The sequence below is a fragment of the Microtus oregoni genome, unplaced genomic scaffold, assembly GCF_018167655.1.
Source record: "Microtus oregoni isolate MIOR12 unplaced genomic scaffold, Mior012 000003F_ref0000135, whole genome shotgun sequence".
NCBI classification, from domain to species: Eukaryota; Metazoa; Chordata; class Mammalia; order Rodentia; family Cricetidae; genus Microtus; species Microtus oregoni.
In genome coordinates this window covers 14,030,519-14,051,097 of record NW_024543062.1, presented here as the reverse complement: position 1 = coordinate 14,051,097, position 20,579 = coordinate 14,030,519, and the positions used below count along the sequence as shown (strand labels likewise).

The window sequence follows — 20,579 nt, the reverse complement described above, 5'->3', positions numbered from 1 at the left end:
GGTTCTATTATGTTTGTAAGAGGCGATGATAAGAGAGAGGAAGTCTCCAGATTCAGGTGAGGAATACCATTTGCTAGGCAAGGCACAGAGTTGGGAATCGGCCTGAGGCTGTGCTGTATCGTGTCTACAGCTTGGCTGGATCACTGAGTGAAAGTGGAACCATATGGAGATAGACTGCTCAAGAGCAGAGGTCACAGGGTTCTTGGGGGTGAGCTAGAGAAACTCAAACTGATTCCAAAACCTTTGGGAGGATCATGGCTGAAAAGGTAGGCCAGTGATTAAGAGCATTTTGTTGTTCTTGCTGAAGACCTGGGTTCAGTTCCCAGCACCCAGAGGATCCCGCACCTTCTGGTCTTCCTGGGAATGGCATGTGTGTATTATTTGCACTGCCTGGCATCTGTGGAGGGCAGAAGATGGTGTCAGATCCTCTGAAGCAGGAGTTATGGAAAGTTGTTGGCCTTCATGTGGGCGCTGGGAACCAAACTTGGGTCCTCTGTAAAAGCTCTTAGTTACTGAGCCATTTTTCCTGTCACAAGATCTCAGTCTTTTATTTACTTATTTATTTATTTATTTATTTATGTATGTATTTATTTTGGTTTTTCAAGACAGGGTTTCTCTGTGGCTTTGGAGCCTGTCCTGGAACTAGCTCTGTAGACCAGGCTGGTCTCGAACTCACAGAGATCCGCCTGCCTCTGCCTCCCGAGTGTTGGAATTAAAGGCGTGCGACACCATCGCCCGGCTAGATCTCTGTCTTTTAAAAGGTGTTTGCTTGTAAGAGGAAAGTATACTGTCCTGTAACCGAGCGGGTGGAGGGATTTAAGGTAATGGTGAGGAGGGCACAAGCACCTTCAAAGAATCATAAGTACCTGGGAACTGAGTGTTGGCATGGGTTAGAAAAAGTATGGAGTGGCTGCCAGATTTCTGACCTTAGGCTCTTTCGTCTTCGAGAGAGAAGTACAGGGAGGAGCTAGTTTTTGGAAAGTAGTCACAGTTCCATCAGATGTGTTGGTTTCGAAGCATCTGGAATGTCTACGTGGAGATGTGTGGGAGACACTTGGCTACAAAGGTCTGGAGCTCAGCTCACATATCTTGGAAACATGAATTTTTCCAGCAGAACCTGTAGTAGCTATGGAGATTGTGCATTTTGTATGAGGAAGTCGGTAAGAGGCTTGGAGGGAAAAGGTGACGGTGTGGAGTGCTAGGGCCAGACAAGGGAAGAGAACTTGACACACGAAGAAGGAATAGTCAGCGAAGGGCCAGACAAGAAAGAGGGACACTGTGGAATCCATAGGGTGACCTTCTAAAGGAAGTAGTGGCTGGCAGTGGCAGAGCAGAGGCAGGGTAGGGTATCTGCCAGGATGCCTTGGTTTATGTAGTGTTGGCAATGGAACTCAGGTGAGAACCCTAGCAAACTAAGCCACATCCCTCAGTTTTGCCCAGAAAATTCTCAGGGCTCAATGCAAAGTCTTTTTCACCTCCCACCTCTCCTCCCTTTGTTTCTTTTCATCTTTCTTCTCCCTCCTCCTCCCTTTCCATCCTGCTTGAGATTGAACACAAGGCCTCCTGCAGACGAGGCCAATGCTCCACTGCTGTGAAATCTCATTTGAGGAAATGATTGGTAAACGTTTCAGGGGATTTGAGGATAGAGCTTGACCACGTGCGCTGTAACGGTGCCTGAATGACTGGAGCTGTGGTGGGGCTGTCGTCATGGTGATGCTTCTGCTAGAAGCATATGGCCAGTGTGAGCGCTGGCGGCTGAGTCCCTATCTTGACTGCTGGGAACTGTGGACAGGTTACTTCCTATCTCCTTGTCACTTAAACATCTTCCTCCTTTGGCAGCAAATGGAAAACAGGCAGTAAGTGGTGGTAGCGGCCACTTCAGATACGAGAATGTCACCTCTCATAGCCCTCATGAGCTCTAAGTGCTACTCTTTAGTTTTTTTACATACATGGACCTGAGGTTTGGGGAGGTACTTACCTCACACTGCTTCTCAAACAGTAGGCAGCTTTGGCTTTGCATCTTTATCCAGAGTGTCTTTAAACTCCATTTGTGTCGGACAGACCTAAAGGATGAGTGTGAAACTCTAGAGTCAGACCCAGGAAGAAATGTAGAACTTACCACTTGTGTGGGGATGGCGAAGGTAGGGTCATTCCTCTCCCCTTGAAGTCTTGTCACTGGAGCTGGAGAGATGGCTCAATGGTTAGTAGCGCTTGTTGCCCTTGGCGTTTGGTTCCCAACACTCACACGGAGGCTCAAAACTGTTTATAATTCCAGTTCATGGGATTTGATGCCCTCCTTTGGTCTCCATATGTGGTATACATAATATTCTTGCAGACAAATCCTCATACATGAAGTAAAATTAATCTTTGAAGTCCTGTCACCTTTTAACCTCTTCAACTGTGGGCTGTGTATCTCTTGTGATAATTGCTACTGGGTATGGTGACCTATAATCCTGTTGGGAGGTGGAGGCAGGAAGATCAGGTATTAAAGTATCCTTGGCCTCATACCAAGTTTGAGGTCATATGGTAATTACTATCTTCAACTGTTACTTAGCCCAGGCTGGCTCAACTTTGATATCCTATCTCAGCTTCCCCAGTTCTGAGATAACAGGCCTGAGCCATCATGCCTGGCTTCTTTTAATTTACTAAGATAATTCAAACCTCAGTAACACTGTGTATTAATTACTTTTTGCTGTGCAAAATGCCTGACCAAAGCCACTTGTGGAGAAAGGGTCCGGTCCATCATGCTGGGGAAAGCATAGCAGGAGTGGGAGGCGGCTGGTCACAGTGCAGCCTCAGTCTGCACTCGGAGAGGGATGCTGCTGCTCAGCCCCCTTTCTCCTTTTTGTTCAGTAGGACCCCAGCCCTAGTGGGTGACAGTCACATTAGTCACATCACCACCCTAGTTGATCCATCCGGAAACAATCTCACAGGCATGTCCAGAGGTTGTTTCCATGGTGATGATAAATCCAGTCAAGTTGACAACCCCTATCTATCATCACATCCTAGCATCTAAGACATTGAGGCAGAAAAATCATGAGTTCAAAGTCATCCTCAGCTAGATAGCAAGTTCAAGGCCAACCTATCTTAAGAAATAAAAATGCGATGCCTCAGTGAGTAAGGTACTGGCTGCCAAGCCTGAACGTCTGAGTTTGACTCCTGGAATCCACATGGGAGAAAGAGAAACAACTGCAAATTGTCCTTTGACACCAACACGTGTGCTGTGGCATCTCACACATTCTCTCTCTATTTCTCTCTCTCATCCACGTGTGTGCTGTGGCATCTCACACACGTTCTCTCTCTCATCCACGTGTGTGCTGTGGCATCTCACACATTCTCTCTCTATTTCTCTCTCTCTCTCTCTCTCTCTCTCACACACACACACACACACACAAATAAATAAATGCATGTCTAAAAAATAATCCTTCTAAAAAGAAATTAAGACAAAACAAATCTGAGCAATATATAACGTTACTCTCAGAACTGGATTCTTAACCATTTCTAAGCAGTGACTAACCAATGAGGAGAATCTTCTTCGTTTTCTTTAAATTGAACCAAGAAAACACTTTCTTATGTAAAATGAAAAAAGATGGTAGTTTGTTTCCTTTTTTAAAAAAATAAGTTAAATTTAAAAAAGAGTATAAATAAAAATGGTAAAGCAGTAAAGAAAACAAACAAACAAACAAAAAAAAAACACTTTCTCATTTTCCAAATAAAAATTAGTGTAGCAAATATGGGGAGTTCTGTTGTTGTGTATTCTTGAGACAGGCTGGCCTCTAACTCACAGAGATCTGCCTGCCTCTAGCTCCCAAGTGCTGGAATCAGAGGTTTATGCCGCTGTGAATGGCAAGTGTTATCTTTTTAAACATGCTTTAGATGTTCTTATTTCTTGAGTATGGGCATGCATGTGCCATTGTGCAGGATGGGGAGATCAGAGGACAACCCTTGGCAGGCAGGTTTTTCTTGAAGAGCCCAGGGATGGCGCTCCAGTCGTTAGGAGGTACAGGAAGGCAGGTGAGCTGAGTCATCCCTCAGCCCTCACCTCTGCTGTTGCTCCCTTAGGAAGCGCTGTGCCTGTGTCCCCTGTGGGATGCTGGCGCATGGACCACTGAGGAGAGGCCCAGTGTCCCCTCCTCTTTGAATCTTCCTTATTACAGGGCCACCTGGCAGGGATTCTCCAGTTATTTCCTGACAGGAACTTGATCAAGACCCAAGGTCCTTCAGGGCAGGAGAGTTTTAAGCAGTTGATGTTTTTCTTTTGACAGAGCCGAGAAGCTTCAGCTGCTGAACCACAGGCCAATGACCGCTGTTGAGATCCAGCTGGTGAGTGGGGGGTCGCTGGACTCCAGGAGTTGTTTTGTGGGTCTGAGATGCAGAAAGGCTGAGTGTGAACAAGCCAGGGACTGCACACACATTCCCGTGCAGTAAGTGAAAGGAGAGACCGAGCGGAGCCTCACCGCTTGGAGAGTGGGACTCTGGAAGTTCAGTTCCTTCCTTGGGTTTGGCAACCCTGTGTCCTCTGCTGTTCTAGGCCTTTCTGGCCATGGCTGGCCTGTAGGAGTTACAGCCAACCAGATGTTGCATAAAAACATTAGACTCAAAGTGCACCCCTCCCCCACGCTTCCACCTCTTTCTTTCTTTCTTCCCCACATGCTGTCTTCCTCGCCTGTCCTGCTGGGCCTTCTCAGCAGTTCTTGTTCTAGCTGATGCTCAGTTGTCCCCGCTTTCTGTTGCTTCCACCTCTGCTTAGTCTCTCTCTCTCGAGCATATAACATTAATTTCTGTCCACGTTTCATAACTCACCCCTGCAGTTTTTCATCCTTCTTTCTGCTTCTCCAAGCATGTGTGAACACACCTGCCTTACAGATCCCTTTCTAAACCCATGAACGCGGTCTCATTTCCCTGCATAAAAGTATCTGGTGCAGCCTTGGAATTTGTAAGGCCCAATATGCAGTCACAGTGCAGGGCTTCAGCCACGGTGGACAGAGACAGAGCAGGGTGTCTGGGGAGGAAGTGAAGGTGCAGGCCAGCGAGAGGCTCCTTTCAGGTGTCATGCGGCAGGGGCCTTCTGGTACACGGCAGAGCATCAGTTAGCTGTGAGGGTTAAGCGGGTCATGTCACTACCAGGAAAACTTGGTTTTGAGAATCAGTAAAATAGTTGACAAAGTTTATCTTAGAAATATTCAGCTCTTAGCAGGGGTTGGGGGTGCATGCCTGTGAGCCCACTGTTGTGGGGGCAGGAATAGAGGGTGACAGTTTGAGGCCAGCCCAGGTCACATATTATGCTCCGTTCTTGAAAAGTACATATAATAAAAAACAAAAACAAGTACAGAAGAAGCATTCAGGTCTTTGTAAAATTTGCAAAGTATGGAAAACAATGACCAAGAACCTCTATGCGCCTCTCAATTTATCTAAAACATTTCAAAGGTTATAAAGTAGTTAAGTTTTGACTAAAGCCTTCATTGTCTTCCTAGAGTTGTGTCTGTCCTTCCAAACATACCCAGAATTAAATTATAGACATTCCTTCCCTTCTGGGGATCTTCCTGGGGGACTTGGCCTTTATGCTAAACAGAGGTCCCCATCTGTGTGTCCTCATTGTTCTAGATGTTAGACAGATTCAGCTTGCAGGAGAGGGAAAGATGAAGAAACCGATCCCTGTCCCTTGGGTTAAGGATCACGTGTTGGTTCTTCTCCAACTTTAATCAGCACCACATGCTGTTTGTGGCCAAGTGACAGATGAAGAGGAGCCGTGAGGAGGGTTAGAAGGGCTCCATCCCTAGCCTGGGGAAGGCTCCGGACTTGCTTGTTGGAAGAGCTGATTCTGAGCGCTCTGACATGTTAGACGTGCTCCAAGGGCCTTGTCCGTGTTCTTTTAGTGTTGGAGGAGGACAGATATTCTCACCTTTTTATTTCAGAGGACAGTGAGTGGCCAGTTGGGGTCTGTATCACCAGAGACAGAGATGAGGGGATTTACTAGGGGAATAGACCACAAGGTTATGGGAGCACAGAGGCCCCTCCCAGAAAGCCATCTACAGGCTGAAGACCCCAAGGTACTAGTAGATTGGCTCAGTCCAGGTGGGAAGTTCTCAGAATCAAGGAAGCTGATAGTTTAAACAGTCTGAGGCTATAGGGCTTGAGAGCTTAGGGTGACTGCTGTATGTTCTACAGCCTTCAGGCCAAAGAGCCTGAACTGAGGTTGCCCAGGACACGAGTGACCCACTTGGGGTAAGAATGGTGCTGTCCTGACCCCAGCCACTTGAGTGGTGCTCACCTGCATTAACAGTAGACGCTTTCCAGTAAGTCGATTAGCTCACACAGGCTTCCAGAGACACCTCACAGATGCACCCAGAACCTTACCAGTAGACCAGGTGCCGTCAAGGTGATGCCTAGAATCACTCGTTACAGCTCGTGAGATGGTTAGTGTGGTGTTCCCTCGGCTGTCTCTTTCTACAGACCCTTCTTTCCCTGCAGCAGAGCATTTTCTTATCAGATCTTTTTCCCACCATAGAATTGGTGCAAAAGATAGCGAGCAGCAGGGCTTAGATAGAGCAGCATCCTGACTGCCAGAGAGCATGAGGAATGAGGGTTTCTCAGAGGTCAGAAAGCAAAGGACTTGGTTTTCCTGGAGTAACGACAGCCTCAGAAAGGGGCTGCACCACCCATGCTTGCTAGAGTTCGGTTGAGAGCAAGAAGTGCCTCAGCTAGGGTTTGTTGTAGTCCTTTGGTGGCTGTCCACTGACTGAGAGGCTCTGTGAGGAAGTGGGCCTGCTGTGAGAGTCCAGCTTGCTCTGCTGTGCTCCATCACAGATCCTTGTCCTGCACAGCATTCCAGCCTGTGTCCATCAAGGCCCATTGGCTTACATTCCCATAGCAGCCCTACAGCTCACTGTCAGCATCACTTTCAGTTGGTCAGAGGAAGCTGATGTTGAGAGGCCAAATAGCTGCAAGTCATGGCTGTTGCTACAGCTGAGTTTTCCAAGATGAACAACTCTGTTTAGTATTGGACCAGGATGTATCATTTAAGACCCAAGTTTCAACATAGGATTGATTTATATGTACTGTAACATATAGATTGAAAGTAGTTGTATACAGTATTTTTGGTAAGATTTTGTTGTATTTATTCATTTTATGCAACCTGTCAATTGAGGTCAGAAGTATAAATTTCTACCTAGGTGGAGAGCAGTTTTGTCTAGTCTTCCCTAAGGAAGTGTCTTGTTAATGCTCAGAAAGGTCCTGATTCTAAGGTGATGGTGTGGAAGAAATAGCTCAGTGGGTACAGTGCTTGTCCCCCACAAGTTTGAGGACCCAAACTCACATAAAGCTTGTGTAGTGTGAGCGTCTGTAATCCTAGTGCTCCTTTAGGGAGACGGGTGGCAGAGAGAGGAGAATCCCTGGAAACAGACAACTGTCCCGTCATGCATAAGCAAGCTCAGACTAGGTGGATGGTGAGGATCAGACCCCACAAACACATTACAAAGATGAAAAACTTGCAAAACTAGAAAAAGTAAATTGAGTGGTGGTGGCTCACGCCTTTAATCCCAGCACTACCCCTTTCCGGAAAAATGAAAACAAACAAAAAAAACCTCAAGGCTCCATTTCAATATTCCCCAATACCAAATTGTTCACAATATAAAAGCAAATGAATATGTAAAACCCTAGCAGGCAGACAGCTCTTGGTGAATGACAAATCTCTGCATACACAAAGCTCTCTAATCCCTGGAGGCAGCCAAATACTCCAGAAGAGGCCACTCCCCACTGGAAGTTGCCAGTCCTAGCACGCGGCTTTCCTCACTTGACCCAAGCCTAACAGGCCAACAGCAGCAATTAGAAATCAAGTGCTTTAACACTGAAAGCAGTTTTAAAGCTTTACTTTTCTTTTCTTGTTTTGGTTTTTCAAGGCAGGGTTTCTCTGTAGCTTTGGAGCCTGTCCTAGAACTGGCTCTTGTTTGTAGACCAGGTTGGCCTTGAACTCACAGTGACTCGCCTGCCTCTGCCTCCACTGCACCAACGCCCAGCTGAGCCTTGAGTTTCTTATTTGGGCTGTCCTCCTGTGGGGAGGAAAGGTGAGGCAGGATATAGTTGCTGACCTCTCTGGTGGTCCAAGAAGAGGGTAGGTAAGCTTTCGTTTTCTTCCTGTGCCTGAAAACTCAGAATCTTAAGTTTAAAACCACCTTCCCAACTACAGTTACCCTGTGGGTATAGTTCTGGTAAAGTTTCCAGCTTGGAGAGCTGGTGCCCTTTTGCTAAGGTCATACCTAGTGACCCCTGATTGGCACTGCCGCTGCTAGACCCAGAGTCAGTGATGCTGGGCAATAGCACTGGTTCTATGTAAAAAGGAAGGCCTCAGAGGGTTCCACCCACCCCATAGCAGGAGCCTCCATACTGCTGCCCAGCATCAGTGAGAGAGGCTCTGGTGCTCCAGAAGGAGTTAGGATTGAGCTTAAAGACCTGGGGCTGCAGACAGAGCCTCTTGCACACTGCCGTGCCTCCCAAAGTCAGTATGCTTCAGTACAGTCAGTATGTTTCCAGTGCGGCTCCTCATATGGTGGAGCTCTTCACAGATGCTTTGGCCAGGCAGGTAATTGGCCAGGTTTGGCAGTGTTTCATCAGCTTACAGTCTTTCCTTTGCACTAAATAATCAAACCAGATGTTTCACTCCAGCTCCCTTTCTTCTTTGGGGGCATACTGTGTTGGATTACTGCCTTTAATTTTTTGTGTCTGATCTGATTTTGTGAATTTTTTTTTTTTTGAGGTAAGGTCTCATGTAGCCTGGGTTGGCCTCAAACTTAATATGTAGTTGAGTTTGGGATGATCTTGAATTCCTGATCCTCCTGTCCCTACCTCCTAAATATTGGCAATAAAGACATGCATCAACATATCTGTCTAAAAATGCATTTTTAAAGAATTGGGGTTTTTTTGTTTTTCTTATTATTTTAAAACATTTCATAAAGTCTATTTTGATTATATTCTTTCCTCTCCCCTGACTCCTCTCAGATCCTTCCTACTTCTTTACCCTCCCAATTTCATGTTCTATCTCTCTCAAAGGAGAAAAAAAAACAACCACACAAAAATCAAAATAAACAAACAAAAGATCCCTAATAAAACAAACTAAAACAGAAGGCATAAAGAGCATGGAGTCTGCTTTGTGTTAGCCTGCTCCTGGGCATGGGTCTTGCCCTGGAGTATGATTGGCATGCCCAGTGTTACTCCATTGGAGAAAACAGATTTTCCTTTTCCCTGCAGATTTCTGTTGCAAATAGCCTCTTGGTGTCTACCTCCCCTTCTCTGTGATGGGCTAAACTTGTCTGTCATAATCCATCTGAGTTCTTACGTAGATCATCCTTGCTGTGCCTTGAAGACTCCTTGTTATCATCCATCACCTCTGGCTCTTGGAATCTTTCCACCTCCTCTTCAGCTTAGATTTCTGAGCCTTGATAGCAGGGGGTTGATCTCATTAGAGCTGAGTGTTCCAAAATCCCCCACTCTGCAGTGTCCAGTTGTAGGTCTATGTTAGGTCCCATCTGCCGCAGGAAGCTTCACTGGTGAGGGTGTGTGATGTGCTGATCCGTGGGAACAGCAGTGTCTCATTAAGAGTTATTCTATTGCTACATTCCTTTAGCAGAATAACTGTAGCAGATTTCCCTTAGGACCCATGACCTGTCTAGTCTCAGGTTCTTAGCCCTTTAGCAGTGCCATATAGGAGCTCCATCTCATGGAGTGGGTCTTAAATCCAATCAAAAGGCAGCTGGTTACTCCTGTAACATTTGAGCTACTGTGGTAGCAGTACATCTTGCAGACATATTCATAACTAGGTGATTATTGAAGACTACTCTTCTCTGATAATGTGCTTAGTACCTTCTAGTACTAAGTACCTTTTTCCTCGAGGCAGTCACATCTTGCTTCCTCTATAGCTGGGTAATGACTGCAGACTGAAACTTTCCTCTTCCCATAATTCTCGTTGCCCTGCCTATACTTCCTGCCTGGCTACTGGCCAATCAGTGTTTATTAAACAAGCGCAAGAAACACATCTTTACGGGGTAGAACCATTGTCCCACAGCAATACAAATTAATAAATTGCATTTAACTTTTAGCATAGATTCCAAGTAGGAATTAAGTACTTTTTTTTTTGGTTTTTTTAAGGCAGGGTTTCTCTGTACCTTTGGAGTCTATCCTGGAACTAGTTCTTATTGGCCATGCTGGCCTTGAGCTCACAGAGATCCATGTGCCAGTAGGGGAGAAACTTCTAATTGGGCACAACTCTGTTTTTTGTTTCTTTTGTTTTTGTTTTGTTTTGCTTTTTTTCGAGACAGGGTTTCTCCGTAGTTTTGGAGCCTGTCCTAGAACTAGCTTTTGTAGACTAGGCTGTCCTCCAACTCACAGAGATCCTCCTGACTCTGCCTCCTGAGTGTTGGGATTAAAGGCGTGCGCCACCACTGCCTGGCTTGTTCCATCCTTGATGACATAGTAAGTGGTGTCTTCATACATGCCCTTACTCTTAGGTTGTGGAGGATAACCAACAGCTTTGGCAGCACCCTGTGATTTGGGGGGAATTCTTTGGGATCCCTTTGACCAATGACTTACCAAGTTGTAATCCATTCCTAGCAATGGGGGGGTGGTTACTTGGTAGCATAAGATGTCTTGGTGGGAATTTCTTCCACATATGTGTACATTTCAGCAAACTTCTATAGTAATAGGTTTCCATGTTTTTTTTGTTTGTTTGTTTTTCTTTTTTCAAGACAGGGTTTCTTTGTGCCTTGGAGCCTGTCCTGGAACTTGCTCTGTAGGCCAGGCTAGTTTCGAACTCATAGAGATCCACCTGCCTCTGCCTCCCGATTGCTGGGATTAAAGGCGTGCGCCACCACTACCTGGCTCCATATGGATTTTCAAAGGGCCTTTAGTGTTAATTTTCCCATCCCACATTCCCTCCCTTACCCTGTTCTTTCATCCCCATTTTATTCTCCTATTCTAGTTTCCCCTTTATCTCTCTTTTTTTTTTTTTTTTTGGTTTTTCGAGACAGGGTTTCTCTGTGGCTTTGGAGCCTGTCCTGGCACTAGCTCTTGTAGACCAGGCTGGTCTCGAACTCACAGAGATCCGCCTGCCTCTGCCTCCCGAGTGCTGGGATTATTGTTTTTGTTTTTTGAGATAGGATCTCTCTACATAGCCCTGGCTGTCCTGGAATTTACTATATAGACCAGGCTGGCCTTGAACTCATAGAGATCTGCCTGACTCTGCTTCTAAATGTGCACCACCATACCAGACCCTTTATCCCTTTATAACATCGTATTCTCCTTCTCCTTCCTTGGAAGATCCCTTTCTTCCTGCGGGTTAATTACTAACTACCTAACCTCTAGGCATTCTAAATGAAACCCATATACTAAAGCTTAAAAGCTAACTGATCATATAAGAGGAAACGTTCAGTGTTTGTCTTTCAGGATCTGCTGTTGCCTTACTTGGAATGATCATTTCTAGCTACATCCATTTATCTGCAGATTTCAGTATTCCATTGCGTAAGTGTATCAACATTTTCATTTTTCATCACCTGGTAGACATCTAGGCTGTTTCCGGTTTCTGGCTTCATGAACGTGGATGAGCAAGTATCTCTGTAGTAAGATGTAGAGTCCTTTAGGTATATATCCAGGAGTGCTGTAGCTGGATCATGAGGTAGATGGATTCTCAGCTTTTTGAGGAACCTCCACACTGATTTCTGCAGTGGCTGTGCCACTTTGCACTCCCATCAGCAGTGGAGGAGTGTTTCTCTTTTCCTGTATCCTCGCCAGCATCTGCTGTCGTTCGTTTACTGATCTAAGGTGAGATCTCAAGCAGTTTTAATTTGGATTTCCCTGATGGTTGAGGATATTGAACAAGTGTTCCTTTGCTGGCACTGCACAAGCCCAGCTTGCTGTATGCACCTGATAATCTCAGCACTTAGGTGGCGGTGGCTGCCAAATCAGAAATTCAAGGTTATCCTTGACTACATGGCAAGCAGGAGAACAGTCTGGGGTACTCGAGACCTTGTCTAAATAAAGGAAAAAAGAACCATTAGAAAATGGTCAGGACACTCCCTACTTGAAACACCCAAAACTATTCTCTAGCTATAGAAACGGTTTTGCGGAAAGGAAAGTGCTCTGTGCACCCGCGATGTGTTCTTGGGTGTGTCTTATGTGGTCTTCAGATCAGCACTACTGTGTCTGCATGAGGAGGCAGTCAGACTGCCGTTCTCTTCGGGATGGAACCTTTCCTTATTTGACTTCCCGCTGCACATTTGCTAGGGTTCTTTCTGAAATAACCTTTTTATATCAGTTGCTGGGTCTCAGAGGGTAGTTGTTAAAAAAAAACCTTCATCCAGTGTCAGTCACATGCTCATGCCTCCTTGTGAACACAGTCTTGCATACCTGCATAGTGCTTTTAAAGTTGTTGGGTTTTTTGTTTTTTTGTTTTTTCGAGACAGGGTTTCTGTCCTGGAACTAGCTCTTGTAGACCAGACTAGCCTCAAACTCAATAGAGATCCACCTGCCTCTGCCTCCCAAGTGCTGGTATTAAAGGCATATGCCACCACCACCTGGCTTAAAGTTGTATTTTTATGAGGATGGAGAGTTAAGAGCACTCTGAACTCCAGGTTCAGTTCCAGCACCTCTGTGGTTTACAACCATCTTTAACTCCAGTTTTAAGGGATCTGATGTGCTCTTCTGGTCTTAGCAGGCATCAGGCACACACGTGGTACACATGTATGCAAAATGCTCATACGTGTAAAAAATAAAAATAAATTTAAAATCTTAAAAAATTAGTTTTTATTTATGTTTATGTGTGTGCCTGTGCCTGTGTGAGGGTGCACGTGGGTGCCTGCAAAGGCCAGAGGAGGGTGTCGGAGCCCTTGGGGCTGGAGTTGCAGGTGGTTATGAGCTGCTGTGTGGCTGCTGGTACCCGAAATGGGTCCTCTGCACCAGCAGCCAGTGCTCTTAACTGCTGAGCCATCATCTCTTCAGCTTCTCTTTTTTTCTACTTACTTGTCAGGCAGGCTCCTCTTCTGCCTTCTTTGGAGATTAGTGGGTTGCGTTTGTTTCTCTTGCTTTAATAAAATACCTGACATAACCACTTTACAAAGAAGAAAGGTTTATTTTGTCTGATGGTTTCAGATTCAGTCCAACTACAGATGGCCCTGTTGCCTTAGGCCTGGACAGTGACCAAGCCATAAACTTGAGGAAAGTCTAGGGTCCTAGCACCCCCAATATCCTGACTTCCTCCCTGTACTCCCCACTACTAAAGGTTCTTCTGTCTCCCAGTAGTGTCATAGGCTGAGGACCAAACTTCCTAGGCACAGCATTTGAGGGACATTTAGGAGCCAAACCACAATGTGGTATGTGTTAGCTGGAGGCTTTCTACCTGGGCATGCCAGGCTGGGAGTCCAGTCCTGCTTCTTGCTAGGATTGCAGTGAGTATTGGAAGAGATCATGAGGACCCTGCAGAGCTCTGGTGAGCAGCAGGGGTCGTGAGAACTGTTAGAGGATAGAAACTGGTACAGGGGAAGCAGCATCGAATGACTGGGTCATACCACTTACAATGGAGGTAGTTTGTTGTGAAATCCTAAAGTTTATCTAGGGCCCTGTCACCCCCCAAAGGTGAATTTCTTTGCACACCCGACATACTAGTGTGTGGATATGAAAGGGAACAGAATAGTTAGAATTTCCCTTTATCTAAAGAAGAACAAGCTGGACATAGTGGTGATGCACATCTTTAGTTCCAGTACTCACGAAACAAACAGGCAGATTTCTGTGTGTTGGAGGCCAGCCTGGTCTACATAGTGGGTTTCAGGACAGCCAGGGCTACCTTGTCACCAAAAAAAGGAAGAGCAACATGCAGGAAGAGAAAGACAGACAGACAGATGCTCAGCTCCACAGACCCACATTGCATGCTTGCTTTGGCTTGATCTTGGATTTGAGCTGGCGTCATCCTACTGTGGATCCTAGATGAAGACCTGGCTGGCTCAGGTCCAGGTTCTGGACTGGCACTGTGGACTGCATGGCTCAGGTGGGCAATGAAGGGAGGCTTACTTCTAACCCCTGACGGGCTTCCTTTCCCTTGTAGATGGTAGAAGAGAGTGAAGAGCGGCTCACGGAGGAGCAGATTGAAGCCCTTCTGCATACTGTCACTAGCATTCTGCCTGCAGGACCAGAGGATGAACAGAGTAAAAACACTAGCAATGATGTGGCGATGGAAGAGGAAGACCCAGCATAGATGTGCACAGCTGGCAAGGTTGTTCGTGGAGTTCAAAGCCCCAGCAGCCATTTCCTGGATGTTCAGAGGATTGTTTATTTGATTTTACCCTCTCTCAATATGCCTGATCTCAGAGTTGGTTGGGAGAAATTGCAAAAATAAGATATAAAGAAATCTTTATGCCTTGAGATCAAGAAACATGGGGTCAGAGAAGGGCAGAGAGCTCAAGACGGGACTTGCCTGTGCAGCTTTCTGGGTAGAAAGACTTCTGTGGCCTCTGCCACACTTGACCTCAGTGCTAAGCTATTTAGCGCTTTGATGCCTGTGTTGTAGGCTATGGCAGGAGCGGCTGGCTGAGAGTGGAGCTGTGGAAATGGCTCATGCTTGAGACCTCCACAGCTGTTCCTGGGGAAATGACCTGGAGCTTAGCTCACTCTAGAGGAATGTCCTTAGCAGAAACAGGACGTTAGAAAAGGAGATTAAGAGCAAACTCCAGTTTGAGTCCAGCCTGGTCCGCATAGGAAGGAAATCACATGTGAACACATCTAACATGCATGCATACCACATACATACAAAAAAATTAATCCTTTTTCTGTTAATTGCTAAAAACAATTCTTACAGCTTTGGTAAGTGACAAGGAAAAGAGACTTATTTTGTCTCATGGTTCTGGTTCATGGTCAAAGGGCATCTGGGTATGGCCCTGTTATTGCCAGAGTGCGTGGGTAGCACAGGGTCCCACCTGATGAAAAATGAGAGGCACTTGTTTATTTTCAGTCACTTATAGCCCAAATTGACCTTGAACTCAGTCTGTAGCACACTCTGTCATCAGACTTTTGATGATTCTTTTGCCTCAGCCTCCTGAGCGCTGGGATTAAAAGTGTATGCCTCTCAGCTTGAAAGGCAGAGGCCAGCCTGGTCCACATAGCAAGTTCCAGCCAGCCCGAGCTACACAGTGAGACCCTGTCTCATAAAAACAAACAAACAAATAAATAAGCACACCATATGGTGTGCCACTATACTGTGTGTGTGTATTTTGAGGGGAGAGGAGGTTAGTTTGTTTTTTGAGACCTTTTTTGGTCGTATTTAATAGGAGTTTAATGGCATTATTATGTAATGGGGAGATTCTTTCTCTCCAGACACCATAGTTTATCAAATATAATGTGCAGTGATAGGTAATCTCTTTTGAGTCCCATAGATCCCCCCCAAAAAAAATTATCGGACATTGCCATGACTTCAGAACTCAATGGTATGATCCTTTTGCTAAAGACATTCTGTACTGGAGATGACCTATGAAGGACGTAAAGTCTGGTACTAACTGGAAACTTCATCCTGTTAGTTGAGGGTGTTCTGCCAGAAGTGCGAGGTAGTGGTTCTTCATCAGAAGCATCAGATTCAGAGGTTTCAGTACCTTCTTTCATCTTCTCCTTCAATCTTTCCCCAAGGTACGGGTTAAGAAATGAATCCTGTGTGGTGACTAGCTGGCCCGCTCTTCTTCAGGGAGGCTGCAGATGGACAGTTGAACATTCCCACCTTTAGTCTCCCGTTGTCTCAGTTCCTGCGGCAGGTACTAAGTAGTTGTTCTACAAGAACATCAGCGCAATTCTCTTCACTCCTGTCATCACTCTTGTCCTTGGGAGGAAGTCCAGGAGGCAAAGATTCTCTACCGAGTATCTTCACTGCTGGGTCTGGAGATGAGTCTTCATGTGTATTTGTCCTTCAGAGGGGAGAAGCAGTGGCTCTCCCTGAGGACAACTTCCTATCTCCAGCCCTCCTCTTCACCCTTCTTCCAGCCAGCTGATCTGCTGTGACAACCATGATGAACCTTGATGAAGAAACACACCTTCTTATCCACAGAGATACATTCTCTGCCATAAATTCATTTCTGGGTCTTTAGTTGTTTTCGGCCACAGAGTCACTGTCTGTGTCCTCAGTTGCCCGCCGAGGAACATCAGGACCAGGTTTGCCAGCCTTCTGAAGACTTCTGCTTGCTATTGTTATTTTGGTTTGGTTTTTTCGAAACTTTTTTTCTTCTACTTTTTCAAGACAGAGTTTCTCTGTGTAGCCCTGGCGGTCCCGGAACTAGCTCTTGTAGACCAGGCTAGCCTCGAACTCAGAGATCTACCTACCCCTGGCTCCTGAGTGCTGATCGGATTAAAAGCATGTACCATCACCTCCTCGCTTTGTTTTGTTTTTTGAGACAGGGTGTCATTATGTTGCTCTGGTTGGCCTCAGAATCAAGTAGGTCTACCTCTGAGAGAGGGAATAGCACACCTCTGGGTGTGTCTGTGAGAGTGTTTCCAGAGATAGATCATGAAGACTGAGCTAGGCCCAGTCGCTTAAGGGATTAGAATGGATTGTTGAGGCAGGTAGAAATTCCTATCTGGTTGGAGGAGGTAGGTGAGAAGGAACATGCCTTGGTGACTGTAGTGACTTGTCCTCTTCCTGCCATTTCTCTCCTCTTTGCTTTCTGTTTGCTGCCTGTGCTCCCACCACCATGATGCTCTCCCTCACTGTAGGCCCAGGAACACAACCCACCTGGTAACCACACACTGACACCTCTGAAACCATGAGCTGAAATAGACAAACTCCCTTAAATTGCTGTTGTCAGGCTTTGCTTACAAAAAAGTCTCTAGTATGGAAGTTGTTCCTGTGTCACAGATAGAGACCCTGAAGCTGCCAGCAGAAAGAAGCATTGGCCTGAGGAATCAGAGCCATTAAGCAGCAAAAGTGGGGTACACACTCCAGGACTATCTGCTCCAGACATAGACTCCACAGACTGGATCATCAGGCCTCCTAATCAAGCCTGGTTCTCTTTTTTAAATGTGTATTTATTAACTGGGAGTTGAACCTCGGGTCTCATCCATGCCCGACGTGCTACTGAATCATGCTCCCAGAAACAATGGGCAATCCTAGATAAAGCTCTCCTGCTAAGCCACAGTTTTGGCTCCCCACTGGAGGATTCTAAGCAAACACTCTCCCACTGAGTGACTCTCTCCAGTCCTTCCCTGATGGAGTCTAGGCTAGTTGTACTGCTGAACTCCATCCCTTGCCCTCTCTCTTTTCCAGACAGGCTAAGCACACAGCTCCTAATCCTCCGGCTCCAGCAAGTCGCTACTCTAGGGCTGCATCACCATCCTTGGTTGAGCAATCCTTTTACTGATCTTTCTTCCTTGGGTTCCTGAATATTTCTGAGCAAATAAAAGGGGTTGTTTTAATTAGGATGTGTTTGTTGTTTTTGGGGATAGGGGTTTCTCTTTGTAGCCCTGACTGTCCTGGAACTTTTTATGTAGACCAAGCTGGCCTCAAACTACAGAGATTTGCTTGCCTCTGCCTCCCAAGGTGGGATTAAAGGTGTGCACCACCAATGCCCAGCTAGTTTCTATTGCTGTGACCAGTACCTTGACCAAAAGCAACTTATACTTCCAGACCATCACTACTGAAGTCAGGCAGGAACTGAATCATGGAGGAACACTGCTTACCGGTTGTCCCTCCTGGTTTGCTCAGCCTGCATATCTATCTGTATCTATATTACCCAGGACCCCCAGCCCAGAGATGGCGCCACTCAAAAAGGGGCTGTGTCCTCCCACGTCAATTAGTAATTAAGAAAATGCACTGTATTTTCATACAGACCAACTTTATGGAGGTTTTTTTCTCAGCTGAAGTTCCTTCTTCTACTTGTAATGAGTTGACATAAAACTAACCAGCACCAGGGTAGAGCAGGCAATCTTGGGGCTGGGTAGTTACGTTCCTTATTCTGTAGTCAGTTCCTGGCTAGAGCAGCAGCTATTCCTGCTTAAAGCCTCATTATTCACCTACATGTCTTTGGTGTCCTGTCTCATATTTGGGTCAGAAATTGTGTTCACAGAATTAGAAGCTCCAAGTTGTCCTTTTGCAGGGCAGGCTGGAGGGGCCTGGAAACCTGGGAGATTTGGGGTTAAATATTCCAGTTCTTTCCCAGTGAGAGCCTCAGAGAGGAGGACCAGAGCATGCATTGGCAGGGTGGGGTTCTGGGGCAAGGAGCCAATGCTGAGTCATAGGGGAGCCAGGGAGTCAGGGCCAGGGCAAGGCACACGATGCCAGAGCTGCTGAAGGAAAGCCCAAGGCTGAACTGGCATGGTGGAAGTCAGCAGCAGCAGTGAGCAAGGTCACAAGAGGGAGCTGCAGTCGATCTCAAGGGCTGGGATAGGAGAAGCTGGCATGTGTCTGCAGATCCCCAGAGCTGCTGGGCTGTTCTCAGGGTGGATGGTGGCCTAGTCCTGCTGGATTGGTTGGTTCAGCGCTGAAAGTGCTCAAGACTAGGAGGGATGATGGCCCAGAGTGGACGAGGCTGAGGAGCCTCAACTAGGGGTGTACCAGGCTGGGGGGAGCATCAGATAGGGGTGTCTCAGGCATCATAGTGTTCAGCTCTCCAGCTGTGGTGAGGCACATCCAACAGACCCCTCAGGCCAGACTTACCTAACTACATGAGGGTCCAGCTTCTCTGAAGTCTCCTCAGTTGGGGGTGCTTGCTGCTGCAGCTCAACTGTGGCTTCTCTGTTGATACTCACCGCTCTGGAAGAACACTGCGTTCTTCAAGAGCCTCACTCCAGACACTTTCCGTGTTAGGACTTTTTGTTTACCTTTCAAAATATGTGCAAACAAATTTATAAAATGTGATAAAGAATAAAAGCAGGTGATGTAAAAATAAATGTACATTTTATTTACTTGAATTAGTGTGTGTGTGTGCACAGCGCTTGTGAGAGTGTGCACTTGTATGTGTGTGTATGTGGAAGCCAGAGGACAGCCTTAGGCGCTGTTCCTCGGGGACCATTCACCTTGTTTTTTGTCTGTGTCACACTGGCCCAGAGCTCAGCACTCAGTCTACTAGCCAGTGCCGCTGGAGTTCTGGCATTGCAAATGCATGCCACCACATCTGGCTTTCTTAGCTTTTGTTTTTTGTAAATTACATTTATTTATTATGTGTGTGGGGGATGCCATGGTGTGCATTTGATGTTCAGAAGGTCATCCTTAGCTGAACTGTGTGTTTGAAACTAGTCTGGTCTACACAAGACTCTAGCTTAAAAAAATTCTCTTAAATTATCTTGGTGTTCAAATTGCCTCAGATTTGTTAGTAGAAACCACTTTAAGATATCTCCTGGGTCCTTGTGTCATAACCCCGTCCTTTTAAAAGTCTCTTTGATCGAACCAGATGTGTATCTTGCCAGCTATGGATTAAATTACTTCTTTAAAGTAGTTCAAAGTAACAGTTTAATTTCTAATTCTTTTGTTGTTGTTTTGGTTTTTCTAGACTGGGTTTCTCCGTGTAACAGCCAGCTCTAGCTCTCCTGGAACTTGCTCTTATAGACCAGGCTGGCCTTGAACTCACAGAGCTCACCTACCTCTGCCTCCCTAGTGCTGTGTTTAAAGGCATGCGCCACCACTGCCCAGTGAAGCAGTTTTAATTTCTATTAGTAATGAATGGTGCTAAAGGTCAAGGTCAGGGTCTTGACATCATCGCTGGTAAAAGATATAATATCACCGGGCGGTGGTGGCGCACGCCTGTAATCCCAGCACTCGGGAGGCAGAGGCAGGCGGATCTCTGTGAGTTCGAGACCAGCCTGGTCTACAGAGCTAGTTCCAGGACAGGCTCCAAAACCACAGAGAAACCCTGTCTCGAAAAACCAAAAAAAAAAAAAAAAAAAAAAAAAAAAAAGATATAATATGGCTTTTTTCTGCTTAAGATTCATTTTTATTTGTGTGTATGCCTGTGTGCACATAATTGCAGTGTTCGTGGAGGCCAGAAGAGGGCATTGGAGGAAGAGGGCATTGGATCCCTTTAAGCTAGAGTTGGTGGTATTGAGCCACCTGGCATAGTTGCTGGGAGCCAAACTCACATGCTCTTAAGTGCTGGGCCATCTCTCCAGCTCCCTTACACATTTAGTGTTTTCGTTTTGTTCACTGAGCCAGAGTCTCACAATTTAGTCCAGGTTGGCTTCAAGCTTGTAATCGTGCCTCAGCTTTCCAGATCCTGAAATGTGCACATGTATAGTACTGCACCTGATTCACCCATTCCATACGTTCATATTTCTTCCTCTAAGACTCCTGGCTTCCAACTATATCAGCATATAAACTCAATCTTCTCTTCCTTCTAAAAAGTTCCGGAACGGCTTCCTGCATACCATTACGCAGCTATTTAAGAGTTTAGGGCTAGTGAGATAGCTTGGGGTAAGGGTGCTTCCTGCACAACCCTGGCCCCAGACACAGGCAGAAGGAGAGAACCTACTCCACAGAGCTGTCCTCTGACCTCTGCATACCTGCCATGCTCACCCACACACAGCACAATGCTAGTAAATAAAATTTTAGTCTTAAGAGTTTAAGGCTTGGCAGT

General features: G+C 46.1%; 1 protein-coding gene across 2 annotated transcripts in view; it reads left to right on the top strand.

Annotated features, from left to right (window-relative positions):
- Positions 1–18,890, top strand: part of LOC121446046 (CGRP receptor component) — a 40,059-nt gene extending 21,169 nt beyond the window's left edge. Inside the window, exons 5-7 of one of the 2 annotated variants that reach the window (XM_041648374.1) lie at positions 4,266–4,323; positions 11,491–11,508; positions 14,084–18,890. In XM_041648374.1, the coding sequence (XP_041504308.1) occupies positions 4,266–4,323; positions 11,491–11,508; positions 14,084–14,233 (226 nt within the window). In that variant the 3' untranslated portion in view covers positions 14,234–18,890. The remainder of the gene's footprint in view (positions 1–4,265; positions 4,324–11,490; positions 11,509–14,083) is intronic. The other variant, XM_041648373.1, reaches the window with a different exon arrangement.
- Positions 18,891–20,579: the final 1,689 nt, after the last annotated feature.